The 17,088-nt window shown below is 39.9% G+C and overlaps 1 protein-coding gene across 4 annotated transcripts in view; it reads right to left on the bottom strand.

The window, feature by feature from the left end:
* Positions 1-1,559: 1,559 nt before the first annotated feature.
* LOC137341076 (BAR/IMD domain-containing adapter protein 2-like) overlaps positions 1,560-17,088 on the bottom strand; it is a 97,792-nt gene continuing 82,263 nt past the window's right edge. For 2 of the 4 annotated variants that reach the window (XM_068003983.1, XM_068003985.1), the window contains 7 exons: positions 14,780-14,981; positions 12,874-13,075; positions 12,404-12,469; positions 9,227-9,395; positions 6,804-6,838; positions 5,793-5,858; positions 1,560-3,741 (listed from right to left, as the gene is read on the bottom strand). In XM_068003983.1, the coding sequence (XP_067860084.1) occupies positions 5,831-5,858; positions 6,804-6,838; positions 9,227-9,395; positions 12,404-12,469; positions 12,874-13,075; positions 14,780-14,981 (702 nt within the window). In that variant the 3' untranslated portion in view covers positions 1,560-3,741; positions 5,793-5,830. The remainder of the gene's footprint in view (positions 3,742-5,792; positions 5,859-6,803; positions 6,839-9,226; positions 9,396-12,403; positions 12,470-12,873; positions 13,076-14,779; positions 14,982-17,088) is intronic. The other 2 variants (XM_068003982.1, XM_068003984.1) reach the window with 1 other exon arrangement.

Here is a 17,088-nt window from a genome sequence, read left to right on the forward strand (position 1 = left end):
TCGGCTCCAGACCTCATTACAGCCTTGGTCCAAACATGGACAAAAGAGCTGAATTCCAGAGGTGAGGTGAGTGTGACTGCCCTTGACATCAAGGCAGCATTTGATTGAGTGTGGCACCAAGGAGCCCAAGTGAAATTGAAGTCAATGGGAATCAGGGGGCTGGAGTCATACCGAGCACAAAGGAAGATGGTAGTGGTTGTTGGAGGCCAATCATCTCAGCCCCAGGACATTGCTGCAGGAGTTCCTCAGGGCAGTGTCCTAGGCCCAATCATCTTCAGCTGCTGCATCAATAACCTTCCCTCCATCATAAGGTCAGAAATGGGGATGTTCACTGATGATTGCAGTGTTCAGTTCCATTCGCAACCCCTCAAATAATAAAGCAGTCTGAGCCCGCATGCAGCAAGACCTGGCAAGTAACATTCGCGCCAGATAAGTGCCAGGCAATGATCATCTCCAACAAGAGAGAGTCTAACCACCTCCCCATGACATTCAACAGCATTACCATCGCCAAATCCCCCATCATCAACATCCTGGGGGTCACCATTGACAAGAAACTTAACTGGACCAGCCACATAAATACTGTGGCTACAAGAGGAGGTCAGGGGCTGGGTATTCTGCGGCAAGTGACTCACCTCCTGACTCCCCAGAGCCTTTCCACCATCTACAAAGCACAAGTCAGGAGTGTGATGGCATACTCTCCACTTGCCTGGATGAGTGCAGCTCCAACAACACTCAAGAAGCTCGACACCATCCAGGACAAAGCAGCCCGCTTGACTGGCACCCCATCCACCACCCTAAACATTCACCACCGGCGCACAGTGGCTGCAGTGTGTACCATCCATAGGATACACTGCAGCAACTCGCCAGGGCTTCTTCGACAGCACCTCCCAAACCCGCGACCTCTTACGACCTAGAAGGACAAGAGCAGCAGGCACATGGGAACACCACCACCTGCACGTTCCCCTCCAAGTCACACACCATCCCAACTTGGAAATATATCGCCGTTCCTTCATCGTTGCTGGGTCAAAATCCTAGAACTCCCTTCCGAGTGTGGGAGAACCTTCAGCACACAGACTGCAGCGGTTCAAGAAGGCAGCTCACCAGCACCTTCTCAAGGGCAATTAGGGATGGGCAATAAATGCCGGCCTCGCCAGCGACGCCCACATCCCATGAACGAATAAAAAAATACGGCATAAGTTTGTAACAAAAACAAAAGTGGGTAAGTGACAACGCAGTGGTGATGTGAAATGCCACAAAATGTTCGGATGTAACTGTATCTACGATAGATTGAGGGCCTGCCATATGGGCTAAGTTGTGCTTACACGGGAAGGGAAGAATAAGCTTCCACTCGGAATTATAAAAAAAAAGAGGGTACCTCCACATAGCAGCCAAGCCACAGAAGGAAGTTCTAATCCACCCATTTGTCTGGATTAATATGCAGCCTCTGGAACTCTGAGAAGATACGAGAAGAGTTAATGATAAAAGGATCACAGTGTAGTAACAAAACACTGAACCTTTCAACTAGAAAACTTCAATAAGAAACACAGAGACGAGGAGAGTTTTTAAACAGTGAATCAATTTTATTTCGCATAAGTTACTATCAAAATCATTTTTGATTACAAGAAATGTACTCGAAACAGGTCAATTTCATTCACTATTCATGGTGATTTATGAAAAAATGGCAGCTCTAGAAATCTGCATTACAATACAGATTATATCAACATTTCTCTTCCTACATTATAAAGCTTATGTAAAAATGAAAAGGTACAAATTAAACCATATTCCTGCAATAATGTCAAAAGTAAAGGCACGAGATCTTACTCCAGAACTGAAAAAAACACGGCCACTGTTTTATACATGGGGTTTAATGCACTGAGGTGGCCAAGTGGATACAGTTTTTCTGCAACTGATTCTCTACAATAGCACAAAATAAGAGAGGCTGGTAAGTATTGAAGTGCCAAGTTTTCAAAATAAATACAAATATGAAACAGCACAGGTTGAATTTGGTATTCACTGCTTTGCAAAAAAAAACAACCATTCTCAACAAGAGTATAAGTTTCAGCTCCTTTTGCTTTATTATCTACAACCAGTTTAAGGCAAACCAAAGTGACTGATTCAGTAAGTTTCTTTTAAAATTTTAATTGACCTACTTTACTCAAAACATACCCAGAGAATCGTACATTTCATTTGGTTCTTGCAGTAAAGCATTTAAATGGATAAATGCATCACCTCCTTCAATATTCCAACCACTGTTCCTTTAGTGATGACAACAGATCTCATTAACTTGCTTTAGCATTACGCAACTAAAAAAAAACTTGTATATTTTGACAAAAATATGGGATGCTACAACCAATTTATTTTTTAATAACTGACTAACCCCATAGCATTTCTTAAAGATTACACAACACTTTTCATTCATAAAAAGAAACTGACCCAGAGTGTTTTTTTTTGCTCATTAATAATACTGATTATCTCAGCGTCGAATCAATCCCTGTGCAAGGGAGTCACCCCTCAAACTACTGCTACATTGAAATGACAATCACGTCACGTACATCTCACACCTGCAGCTGCAAATGCTTTCTTCCTCTTTGTCACTTATTATATAAAAAAATAAGACTGTCCAACTCCTCACCCATTTTGAAACAATGCTGTTAATATATAAAGGGATTCTTTCTTCCCCACTGCACTTTGAACTTTGTGCAAGTGAAAGAACACGAATGTTTCCCTATGCATTGTGCTTTCTGTTTCTCTGTCCCATCAGATCGAGGGTATGGTTTCATTCTATGTATCTGGGGCTTCAGTGACTCATTTACTCGTTCAACTGACTTACCACCTTTGATAGTTAATAAGAAATTTAAAAGGAAGCACTACATACAACAGATATGAATGTGAAAGAATCTTTGATAACTTTACATTGTGCGGTTGTTGGGAAAAAAATACAGATGAAACCTAAAATTCTACAAAAAGTATAAATCTTTGTTTCTGCAGATTATACAATACGCTTTGCCGTCACCAGAGTACTTATTTATTCTTTTCAGAAGGAATGGAAGCTTTATAGGTGAGAGCAAGGATTCAAATAGTGACCACTAAAATTTTAACAAATTTGAGGTAACTTTGGATGAAAGTTAACTCTGTTATATACACAAATTTTACATTTTGATTTTTACTTCTTTTCCTAAAACACTTATTTGGGAATTGAGCACTGTATACGCTTTACAACTAGTTTAACAATTACTCAATGTTGCAGTATTCTAGTTTCTACAAAGTGGCAACATTTAGCCAACTCCCACAAATAGCCAGGTAATAAAATATTGTTTTATATGCTGATTAGTACAAAGTATATTAATAAAAAAATACTAACTGCAATTCTTAAACACATGCATAAATTACAAACACCATACAAATCCATAACCAGACAACTGTAATTAAACAATTCCCTCCGCATCATCCCTCAAATATAAAGCAGGGAATAGGACGGGCTGGATTTAAAAGTGGCATTTCTGTAGTAACATGTGCAACTGATATATTTGTAACTTTAATGACCATATTCAGATGGGTCAATTCTAGTCTAAAGACACTGTTTTCATGCAGGTGAAGGTTCAGATTTAGACATCTTTGGCATATTTTGCCAGTAGCAAGTGTACAGTGTAGGAATCTTGCAGAGTCCGTGTTCAGTTCACTGTAGGGACTAATCTGTAATTTGTTTTGGTTGGCTTCAATTTGACATTTGCAACAGCTTCTCTGTGGAGAGGAGAAAGAGAGAAAGCACGTTAATGCAGTGGTTTATTCAGAGGAATACAGCAGTGACACCATGACAGTACGGCTTGCAAGAGCTTATGGCACCTACGAGTTACTTTGTTGTGAATATTGGGGACAAAAAGCAGGTATGGCCTGCTAGTTACATATAAATATAAGAATGCCTTTCTGCAGCCGGCTTTGCGGTAGCACTAAAATGCAATTCATTCAACTGCAAAATTTTGAAAACCTGGTTTCCACAAGGATTTTTATCCAATGTTGTATTAATGCGGATTTCACTTTTTAAAAAATGTTTGAGGTTTTACATTACTGACACAACTTTATTTTATTTCTTGACTGTTCTCTTACTAAAAAGGTGCATTTTTAAGAAAACACGTCTTATTTTCTTGCCCTTCCTAAGGTGCCTGTGCCCCATTTTGTTCCGCTACCCAGTGGATGGGCAGACTGCTGCTCCCTTAACCCTGTTCAACGCTGCTTTTGCAAGATGTGCAAGAACTGCTGATTGTGACTTGTCCTTCGGATTTCCGTTCCTCTCTGCTTCTAGCCTCTTGACGCTGCTGTCCGACATACAGCACTGTATCACCCTTTCAGGCTTTTCTGACCTAACATCACATCAGCGCATAGGTTATGAAGAAAACTTGAGAACTAGAATAATTGATTAGTAAATACTAGGTTTCCTTTGGTGGATGGATTTCTGGCTTTGCTTGGAGATATTTCAATTCAAACTTTAAAATTACTGCAGTGCTGCTCCCCAATTTATATTAACCTAATGCTCTGGGTTTGGGATAATAATCAATTAACATAATTAAACATCTGGAAACACATAATTTACACGCTTATGGTTTCAACAAATTTTAACAATTAATCTGAAATTTATTTAGTTTGTTAAAAGAGATTTTTAAATTAAAAACTACAAACTGCGAGAACAAAAACTAAATGAAATCTTTAAGTAATGCTGATTCTGTAAAATTCACCAGCTTCCTATCACGTGATGTCATACTGCAGGCTGTAATTATTTGCTGCAGCCACGCAATCTGTATTTGACTGTGGCACATCTGCTCTTGCCGTGCTGAAATGGTAACACAACTGTAAGTGACTTATTGGAGCAAATCACATCAGACAGTAAATTGGAAGCCACAGGAGGTCAGCAGAGGGATTAACAGCAATGAATCACAGAACCAAAGTGAGTCAATGCCGAGTCAAGAAGCTTATGTGTGGATTGGTGCAACAGCAAAGAGACCCAAAAGGTGGACAGAGATGAAATGACAACAGAAAAACATCAGCTGGTTTCCCAACACAGTAAGCCACCAAAGGAAACAGAAACAAGTTAAAATATAAATATATACAAAATTAAAAAGTTACTGGATAACAAATGTTTTATTGAGCGTATTTAGGACACTATTCCTTTAATGGCCACTTGGACATTGTGGACTAGCAGCATCATGTGACTGAAGTGTTCAGCTTTACTGGTTCTATTCCTAGTGCTGCTGTCACTCCCACTCACTCGCTCAACTCCATTAAGTGCTCTCTGTCAGTTCTTGGTAAGTTCCACTTGGAGTGCCCAAGCAAGAGGGTTCTCCCTCAGAGGTGGGGGGGGGGAAATCTGGTGGAGACCAGCCGAACTGCGTGAAATGCAGCTTCTGCCAATCAGTCGGAGAGTGGCACTAAACAGCAAACACCAAAAAGGCTGGAGGAAGATAAGTGCTGGCAAGCAGCACAGTCACAATGTCTTTAAAGTACACATTCAGGAGGAGATTGCCCTGCTAATAAAGATTTGACAATCTGAAATAAATAGAACGGAAGAAGCTGTTCCACTCCAGTTAGCACATTTGACTTACATTTTCAAAACAATGCAACAATGAGGTGTCTTTTTCTTTTGCCAGTTATGAAACACACAAACAGATGTAGCTCAGGACTGTGGAGAAAGTGAGACAGAACTTGCCCATTTGCGAAGCCACAGTGGGAAATGAGTGATTGTCACCAGTGACAGACAAGGTGATAAAAGTCAGACTGGCAGATTGAATTGCCAAACTTACTAATCTAGAGAGGCTTTATATGTGGCAGAAGTTTAAATTCAAAACCTTGCAACCTCGGCATCAGTACTGCAATGAAAAAAATTCAGTGGGTTTGTACCTATAAGTCCAAAAATCCTGGAGGGAAATCAAACTACACAATAATAAACTCAGGCATAACATAATTAACATAAAGCAAAATGTTTTCATCATCTTATTACAAAGAGGAAGGCCCACCCTCCCCCCCCCCCCCCGCCCCCCACTGATGGCTTAGTGATATTATCCAGTGAGCAGCTGATCCATACAGGCCAGGTGGTCAAGACACTACAACTGGCCTCAGCACCCTTTGGGTTGGGAAGAGGAAACCCAGTTAGTCTTGTTCACCATTCAGCAGCTCCAGGTGGAAGGCTGCAGGTGTAGACATGGAGGGGGGGGGGGGGGAAACAGGAATGGGTTCTTCTTCGATGGCTCCTGTTGTGGAATAGCTGCCGACACTCACCATTGAGGCTTCCACCTCAGTAATGGCCACAAGGCAACAGACACCTGTGGAATCATACCCCATCCAAAAGGTCAACACCTTCAGGAAAGGAGGGGAGGAAAGGGACCAGAAAAAAAATAATAAAATACAGGAAAAATATTTTAATATTAAAAATAAACTTAAAACTATGATAATGACATAGCAGAAACCCTGCTAATTTTACATAGCAATATTTAAAAGCTATGCATTTCCTGCAATAACACTTGCAGAATAAAATGAGATACTTAAGTTACATTCAGAAGAAAACAGAACACCTGATAACGATTCAGTGCCCACGAAGGTGGCTAGTTTGAGCCGTTCTTTCAGATGGAGACTGATCCTGCAATAGTGTGCGTTCATGTCTCAGACAGGCTGCACAATACTGAACCAAACAATTATACCTAACTTTGCATTGTTGGCTTTGCTCCTGCTTATGAAAATAATATCTAAAAAACTTGATTTAAGATTTATTGCAAGGTACAATTTTTTTTGCTTCAAAATTTAAAAAAAAATCTTACTTCAAAGACAATCTTGAATGACTGAAATCCATGCCCTGGAAAGAATGAGATAAATTAGTATTACCAGAGTGGCCACTAGATGTCAGTATCAATGCTTGCAATCAGTTATTGTTCTGCTGCAATTACACATTATTACCAATTTTTTATTAATGATGAATTTAAACACATATTAACCCCTTTGTGCTCAATATTGTTTTGGTTTTCATAATGTGCACTCCCCCCCCCCCCCCACAATATCAAATATTTAGTACATTTCCAGAGATAAATATTCCAAAGTAGTTGAAAGAACTTGCATTTATCCACCTTTCCTAACCTCAGGATGTCCCAAAGTGCTTCACAGGCAATAAATCACTTTGAAGTGTAGTGACTATTGCAATGTAGGCAAACACGACAGCCAATTTGCACATAGTGAGGCTCCACAAACAGCAATGAGATAAAGGACCGGGTTAATCTGTTTTGGTTGAAGGTTAAATGTTGTCCAGGACACTGGGAGAACTCCCCTGCTCTTCTTCAAACGGTGCCAAAGGGCCTTTTACATCAACCTGAGCAGGCGGGCAGGGCCTCAGTTTAACATGCCTTCTGAAAGATGGCACCTCTGATAATGCAGCATTCTCTCAGTACCCAGAAGTGTCAGGTTAGATTATGTATCCAAGCCCTAAGGTGGGGCTTGAAGCCACAACCTTGTGATTCCAAGAAAACTGCCACTCAGTCCATTTCTTAGTTCACATTATTATCTCAATATATGGAAGTGAAAAGAAAGCCATATCTGGTTTATCATTAACTACTGTGCAATCTCCCGAGAAACAAAAAATCTCACTAATAAAGGCTCTGCCAGAGTTCAAACCCCAACAGCTTGAGGCCAATTCTTGACCAAATTATCTGGGAGAAGGAAGGAAGAGGAAGGAGGTCCCTTCACACGTAAAAGAAACCAAGGAGGAGCACAACTGCCATCAATGAACTGGGTTATGTAGTCTGCTGCAGTAAGGATAACACAAACACAGGGGGAATGGAATAAAGAGGGAGAGCAATATTACAGAATTTTTTTTAAATGACCACGTTTATGTGAACCTACAGCCAAATTATTGATCGAAAAGGTTATCCACGGAACAGGTACCCCTACGGGAGATTATGGCGATGTGGGCAATGTGAATTGAAATTTGAAACAGAGCTAAGCATCTTATTCACCACAATAACACTTACAGTTACTGCATAAAGTAGCAGAAAAACAACAAATTCTCAAAATCTCTCAATTTTTGCTCATTAGAAATTCAATGGCATTCTTCTTTCAGGAAAGAAAACAATTTCTGCACTAATTCGTTCATAATTAACTCCTCTGGTCTTTACATGCTCACTGACCTAAGGGGCCAGGTTTGTAGCAGTCACGGAACAGAATATTAAGTTGTTTAAATACGTAACAAGCAGATGGCCTAGAAACTTGGATTAAGGAGTGTCATGTAGCTTGAAGAGGCTCCACTGTGTGCAATAGCCATGCTGTAATTAAAACCCTGAAGTTCAGCCTGAATCTCTTGTGTATTTGTTTGAAACTCAGTTATGAGCAACCTAATCCTCTGTTGGACTTTGAATTAGTGACTCAATAGCTCTGCTGATTTGATGACAATCATCAAGTTGCAGATATTTTACACATGCGTACTACTTAATCACTTGAAGACTGCACTAGTGTTAATGGTGCACAATTTAAAAAATGTAAAAATAAGCAAGATTTCAATGTTTTACGTTTCTTAAAAAAAAGCTGCAAGAGAATATTTGTTAAGAATATCCAAAGCATTCTGATCTTTTAGTTATGTCTATATTTTATACCAAGGATAATACTGATGTGGGATGCAAGATAGCTGAAGAAATTTAGTAATTTCTTTGGGTGGAGTGAGTTCCAGATTTCCACTACCCTTTGTATCTAGTAGAACAAAGGGGAGTGGAAATCTGGAACGCTCTTCCCCCAAAAAGTTGTTGAGGCTGGAGGTCAATTGAAAATTTCAAAACTGAGATGGGTAGATTTTTGTTAGGCAAGGGTATTAAGGGTTATGGAACCAAGGCGGGTAGATGGAGTTAAGATGCTGATGAGTCACGATCTAATTGAATGGCGGAACAGGCTCGAGGGGCTGAATGGCCTGCTCCTGTTCCTATATGTTGCCCACTTATCTCCACAAATTGCATTTGATGATCTTGTACAGTTGTAAGGGAAAATACAAAGCCTGAATTTAAGAGAAATAAGGGGTGAAATTTAACCTCAGTGGGTACACAACACAGGCGGTAGCAGATCGGCTGCCAGTTATATACCCCGCCTGAAGTCCCTGGAAAGGAATACCGGGCGTCGTGTATAACAGATTGCTGATCCACCACCACCTGTTTTGTGCCCCGCCAAAGTTTAATTTTACTTACAGTAAGTTTAAAGTGGTTTTAAATACCTGAGAGAAACCAGGCACTGCGACACTGTAGGGCCTGGGTTTGAAAGTGCTTGTGCTGGACAGAGGATGAGAAGTCATTCTTAAAGGTGTGTTATAGTCGGGTGGAGGAATGGAGAGATCCTGTTTCTCTAGAAGGTTCCCCGTGCTGCTGCTTTTCGCATGGTTCAAGCTACATGTGGCAAAACATGGCAAAATTAATACTCGAGAACAGGCATAGATAGTACCAGTTAAAACAAGTTTATTCATCAATCAAGTGTATTCAGGCATCTTTTTGTGGTCCAGTCAGTGAGGAAAACCAATGTGCAGAACATGCTTGAACCAGATGGGAGTCATCATCAATGCCAATTCTGACACTGGGCACTCAAAAGCACATGTTCCCCCTCATAAGACTTGCTGTAGTGCAAATTGGATCTTTACTTTTATAATTAGATCAGTTATTGACTCTTCTACAATATCAGCCCTATACTGTTTTGACTAAAGAGAAGTGTTGAAATCAACCCCATTTCAGATGTACACTACTTACAGGGAAAATTAATGAATATATGGAAACATTTTCCTGCAGATATCAGTATCAGTTCCATATTTTATGAAGTTAACTTTCCTAAAAACTTTTCCACTTTATAACTATTCGGATTCGTTAAGAAGGATAATTTCCCCAGGCAGCTTATTAAAGCATTCAGAAAATGCACCATAAAAATAGTAAACAATTTTACAACACCAAGTTATAGTCCAGCAATTTTATTTAAAATTGCTGGACTATAACTTGGTGTTGTAAAATTGTTTACAATTGTCAACCCCAGTCCATCACCAGCATCTCCACATCATGACTACCATAAAAATAGGGGAATGTTCAATTTGAAAATATAGGGTCTAAAATGGCAGCTAATTAATGGGGCTGGGAGCTGATGCCAAAAGCATAGATTCTAGTTACTCTGAGGTGTAAAGGACTGGAAGATGCACTGACAGAACAAGTTTCCAGGTGCCCTAGCATGAAAAGTGCTCACTTCAGATCAGGATCAACACCTCCAAGTTCACACACTGTGTGCACCAAATCTATTCAACCCAATGCCTCAGCTTACCTAGCTGATACTAAGGGCCAATACTGTCACACCAATTTATAGGAGTGTTTCTTTGGGAGTACTTCCAAGATGGAAAGAAATCCAAGCTTAACCATTAGTGCAATGCGATTTGAGTGCTGTTTGTTGACCAGATTGAGGAACTTGACATCAAGTTAAACTAGTTGATAAAGCCATGAGAAAAATTCAGTAGATTGGCAGTCAAGCGTGACAAACAAAGCAAAGTGAAATCACAAAAATCATGTGTCCAAAAATTTTGCCAGAAGATACAATTAGTCTAAAATTTGTGTCAATTTAATTTACTTCTCTCAGCTTTATTTAAAAATTTTGTATAAATAACTCTTGAATCCAGCCAAATTAGTCCAATTTCCTCACTGTCTCAATCTACTTGATTGAATTTGGAGTAAGTAGCCTGGGGCAGTTAAAGGTCAACAAGGGTTACAGTACTTTCAATACCATGTGACTCCAAGACTTTAGCTCAACACAACTTCAAGTAATTACATGACACATAAGAGATGTTCATTTATGCAACATACTGCCACCGAGTACAGCAAATATGGGCTCAGTTCAAGCAATCAAACAAAATAGACAGATTCATGAGTCAGCAGGAGTAGTGGAACAGGCTTGGTGCCAAGACAGGAGATGATATTGCTCCAAAAATTGACCTAAAATGACAGGGCAAGCTGGATGAGTGGAACAACTTTCTCCTGCTTCTAGATCCTTATCTTGATCCACGGATATCCAGTAACACAAGTTATTTTTTTTAAATGTTCCAAAATGTTTTCATGGAGGGAATGGAAAAAACAGAATTATAAGGTATTTGTTCTTACTGGAAAGAATTTCAGGAACAAATTTCCACAAAGGAAACGGTTTTGAACGGTGGATGTAGCACCTGAGATAAAATGGCTTTGCAAGGTACAGTAGGTGAAGCACCTGTATGAAATAGCTTCAAACAGGGGGTCTGGCACTTCACAGGCAACCATGTTAAAGATACATCATTTTTTGCAAATGATTTGTTGCACAAATAATACCGTAATGTAGGTTTTTACATGACCTGAAAATCGGGTGGATGCAAGTCATTGTCATGGCATGACTATGTATTTGCCAGCTGGCATAAAACTTGCAGATGTAACCAGGACACCAGATTTTATGACTGTTTCATGGGCTTATTATGTGGCTCTGGAATACTAATGTAAAATTTAGTGGAACAGATCAACAGAGTCATTGATTATTTAGGTTGAAAGAACATATCTTGGTTTATTTTCTCCACTGTCATTGACTCAAAATGCATTTCTACTTTATCTCCTACTTCGTGGGGCAGAAGGAAGCATAAATGGTCTAAGTTAGGACATAATAACTGCAACATTAAAATTTTAAAAAGCAGACACACAATCTAGGCCAGGCATACAGACAGACAAACGGCAGCAGTTATTAGATAAGCTTTTGCAAACGGTAGTTTTCCCCCTTTTGAGTCTGAAACTTGTCCTTCGCATGATCAGCAAACAACAGCAGTAAATGAGCCAGGCTAAGTAGGGTAGTGAGGGGGGGTGGTTCTCTAATTTTGAAAGTTTAGCCATAGGCAAGACTGAACTAGAATATTAAAGCTTCGAATGCGAATAAATAATTCATCCAATCATTACTGAAGTTTGATAAATAACAACGGGTAAAGTAAGGTACTGCAATTAACAAGTGTAATTGTAAAGCTTCATCATCAGTACCTGGCATAACTGTGAATCCTAATTATCAGTGATAATGTTGGCATGGTATACTGGCATACTAATGTGTTGTGTCATGGAGAGGTCGGAGGCAAGAGACATACGTGATGTCCCACCCGGCGGTTCAGTGGCACGCAACAAAGCAGAAGTGGCTTTCCCCAGGAAGGAAAGCCAACTTCCAATGCTTTTATGCACCTCAAAGTGGCTCATTACAAAGTGGCATTGGTAGAGAAGTAGAAGCAGGAAGCCTGCAGGGCCTCTCAGAGGGACAATTAATGCTGCAAAGTATAGGCGAGGAGCAGACACCATCAAATACCTATCAAGGCTGGTGGGGAGGGGGAAATCAGCACATCAAAAATATCATTTAGTTTTAAATAGCCGCTTACCTGTGCAATCGGTCATTTATTCCACCCTGCATTACACGAGTGTAAGAGAAGGGAAACCATCCTCTCCTAGGAACAGAGTAGTAGAATCATTAGGTCATATAATCTTAGATTGAATAAAAATTGTAATTGAAAAAACAATACTCGCTATGTCCATTTCCTTTTCATTCACTGTTCCAGTACAAACTGTCTGTGTGGACGGTTCGGGACCTTTACTGTCACTGACAAGCAGCTCCAGTTGACCAACAACCACCTACATTTATATAATGTCTTTAACGTAGTAAAACGTCCCAAGATGCTTCACAGGAGCGATTTACAAACAAAATTTGACAACTGATATCAGGTGTCTCTAATGTCAGCAAGAGACAGTCAGCTTGGTTATGCCATACACTACATACAGAGAATTATTTGCCTGTAAATAAGATGAAAGGGGCTGGAAGAACATATTAATGCACAGAATCAAGGTTACTTACAACCGCGTCTTTTCATTTTCTCCATAATGCCAGCCATCCTTGGCCTCAGGAACCAACAAAGTGATGACATCGCCTTCGCTGAAGCTCAGTAGTGTGTTGTTGCCTCCTGCCTGATGTGAAAACATAGCTTGTACTTTGGCTCGTCCATTCTTTTCCAGCCCAGCAGCCATTGAGCTGGCCCTGGGTAAAGTCCTAGTCTCAGCTGAATAGTAAGAAAAGGTACTGTCACATAGGATACAAAACAAGGAAAATATATCTCTTATTTGCTAAACCTCATTCGCACTGTTTTCAAGTTTTCTCCCTGGCATAAAGATGCAATTCTTTTTTAAACTCTCAATGTATTTATTGCCCATCCCTGGTTATCATGAGCCATCTTCTATCCAACTGAGTGGCTTTCTAGGGACATTAAGAGTCAACTATGTAGTGTGGGACTGGAGTCATGTGTAGGCCAGACTAGATAGGGTGACCGGTTCCCTTGAAGGGCATTAGTTAAATTTTTATGACAATCCCACTGCTTTCAATGGCTGGTGCCATCTGATCAATTACCAGATTTATTGGATTCAATTTCACATCTTGCTGTAGTGGGAATTGAATTCATGATCTCTGGGTTGCCAGGTCAGTGCCATAAACACTACACGACCACACCCAATAATACTCAGGCTGGTACAAGTAGCATACAGCCTGAAGCAATTCAAAAAAACCACACACACACACAACACAGGGGTGTTCTGGGATTATAACACTTACCCCTCCCCCATTCCCAAAATTCATTAAAAGGTCAAAAAGCAATGGCCAGGAACCAGGGGAGTGAATGTGTCAGTAAACATCAAGGGCAAGAAAGAATCTACCACCTTGGTGAACTGCCATCTTCTCGTACATTGAAAACCATGCCAGTAGCAGCACCAGTATGTAAAACTGGCCAGCAGCAAACTTATTACTTCGAGTGTAGTGAAAAAAACTGCTGCAGTTGCAGATGGGAAAGGAGTGCAGATACCCTTATCCATATTCAATACTACATTTACTACTGTACTACATCACCATTTCTAAGTCTTAATTTAAGTGAAACTTTAAAAAAAATAAAACCAGCACTACTAGTGCTACCAAACAGCAGCACTGATATTATGATAATGTACAAACATTCCAGCATGGCATCTGTTTTGACTACATTTCCACCCACATCAGCAATGCACAAAATAAACCTCACACGAGGAACTTTTGCTGAGCACAGAGCAAACTCCATTAGTAAAAAGAGTGTCTCTGCTTCAATCCCACACCACTAGGTACTGACCTCATTGCCACTTCTAGGATAAACATGTAATTTATCTATTTACCCAATACATGTTGAGCATTCTTTTGGTGAAAAATTGAGAGTTATATCAGACAATGCTCTAGAAACCTCGTCATATTGGACAGTCAGCTATTGGAAAACAGTGACTTCTACATGACCACATCACAGCACAAAGCAACGGAATTAAGTGCAGTTACTTACATAATTGTCAGGGCCAAAAAGTTAACAGTAGTGAGAGGGTTTGAAATATAGATATTGATATATAAACTGGAGTGGGGGGGATGGTCTTAAGTCATTAAGTAAGAACATAACTATCACAGACTGCCTCAACTATTAAGGTGATAGGCACAGCATTTAATTTTTTTTTTAAGTTATTTGCTGTCCCTGTCTATTAAGGAGGGTAAGGGTTAAGTACATTTCACAACCACTTTGCATCAAGTTCACACCCAGTTAAACACTTGACATGAATAAAGAAAAATACAAGTCAGTGCAGGGCTGTTGTCTATAGTATGCCATTTTTCTTGCGTTTGACTGCCATTTATATTTTCTCATGCTGATATTATTGATTAAATATTTCCTCATTACTACTAGTCAATACCTAGATTTATGACCACTCACCTAACAAAGCGCTGGCTTTCAATGGCATTGCTTTGCGTGTGGGCAGTGTGTTGGAATAGACATCATTCTGCGGTTTTGGAAGTTGAGGTGGTGAAGGAGGCTTTGGTTTGACATCAGGCCGGCCAGGGTGCTGATAGTCCACCTGATGTGAATTTGATATGTCACCATTAGGCACTGATAAAATATCCTGGGCCATCATGCGCTGAAATGGAAACAGAAAAAATAATTTCTCAGTATCTAACTAACTGCTTGTAAAAAATATCAGCTTTTCTGAAATATACAGTTCATATTCCATATCCCTGTACTTGCACAAGGCCAAAATTAGCAGTGTTCCATTATTTGAGTGCTGTGCAACATTTGTAATTATCAACCTCCAAGATTTTCCCCTCAATATACATTCTTATTTGTCAAATACAATAAATTCTAGACCAGGTGGGTGGAGTTTGACAAGTTAAAAACTTGCTATGACTGCTTGATCTTTGATCACCAGTGGCCGAATAATCAGAAGGTTTAGCTTGGATTTTGGTCTTACAAACCCACTACACAATAGGTAACTTGCTGTTAACAAAGTATGCAAGTCCTTAGTTAAGATTCTTTTACTGTGACAGCAACATCAAACCAGTCATTAAAAACCAGTTTGTCTCCTAGCTCTACTTATTTTACCAACTTTACAAAATTCATACTAGGGAGCTCCAATTACATTGAAATTACAACACGGAAACTGTGTTGTATTCAGCCCAATCAGTCCGAGTTGGTGTTTACCCTCCACACAAGTAGTGTAGTACCATGTGCCTGCCCTGTTCCCATGTGACTGTTCCAGTCTGACTGGGGAGAGATCAATGGAAGTTTACCATTTAGATGGAGTGAGTGACAACTTAAATTTCATGCTCGCATTAGAATTAAAAAAATAAGTATGCATTGTGCAGATTAAAAAATCTGATGCAAATCTATCCCCTTGCAGAGCGTATAGCACCATGCAATTACTTCCCCAGATAGGTTTTGGGTCACAAATTGCTTGACATCTGCTGTCATTGGCACTCAATGATTAGCTGTTGGGAGGCATCATTCAAGTAGGATTAAGTCAGTTATTTCCCTTGCTGCAGTGATAAAGGAGCACTTGATAATAACATTGCTGGGCTAGGCCAACTGAAAACTGACAAGACTTATCAACCAAGGCTAGTGAGTTCAAATAAAAAGCTGAACATAACCTTCTGTTCAGACATAAAGTCTTCTATTATTAGAGCTATTAGGGTGCCACACATCCATAAGGATACAGGCAGCAATGGAGAGAGGATGGTATTTGTTATTTAAGTCCAACTTCAAAATGAGCACAGACCATTTATCTCATGATTGGAGCTAGACTAAATTTCTATACATGGCTTAAACAGTAGAGCACTCTTGAATTGTACCCAAAGCCTTTTTCACAGGAACCCATACAATAAGTCTACATATTGACTATGGTGCAATTCCATGAATGATTTAAAGACATGCAACCCCAGTTAAATCCATTTGGAAATGATCCAATTCCTATTCTTTTGTAAAGGAATTACTTTAAAGGGCCACTTGCAATTACACAAAGTTCAGTGGGGATGCACACTAAAATATCCGCACTTTACATTGAGTTACACCTAAACTTCAGCACAGAAACAGGCCGTTCAGCCCTGCTGGTCTATGCTGAAATTTATGCTCCACACGAGTCCATTTCCTCCCTCTCTATTTCATCTAACCCCATCAGGATACCCTTCTATTCCTTTCGCCCTCATATGCTTATCTAGCTTCCCCTTAAATGCATCTATGCTAGTTGCCTCAACTAGTCCTTGTGGTAGCCCATTCCACATTCTTACCACTCTCTGGGTAAAGGAGTTTATCCTGAATTCCCTATTGGATTTATTTGCGACTATTTTATATTTATGACCTCTAGTTTGGACACCCCCACAAGTGGAAACATTTTCTCTACATCAAACCCTTTCATTATCTTAAAGACCCCTATCAGGTCACCCCTCAGCCTTCTCTTTTTCTAGAGAAAACAGCCCCAGCCTGTTCAGCCTTTCCTGATAAAGAAATCCTCCCAGTTCTGGTATCATCCTTGTGAATCGTTTTTGCATCCTCTCCAATGCCTCTATATCCTTTCTATAATATGGAGATCTGAATTGTGCACAATACTCCAAGTGTGGTCCAACCAAGGTTCTATATAAGGTTAACATAACTTCTTTGCTTTTCAATTCTATCCCTCTAGAAATGAACTCTAGTGCTTGATTTGCCTTTTTTATGGCCTTATTAACCTGTGTCGCTACTTTTAGTGACTTGTG

Source organism: Heptranchias perlo, chromosome 23, assembly GCF_035084215.1.
Source record: "Heptranchias perlo isolate sHepPer1 chromosome 23, sHepPer1.hap1, whole genome shotgun sequence".
Classification (NCBI taxonomy): Eukaryota; Metazoa; Chordata; class Chondrichthyes; order Hexanchiformes; family Hexanchidae; genus Heptranchias; species Heptranchias perlo.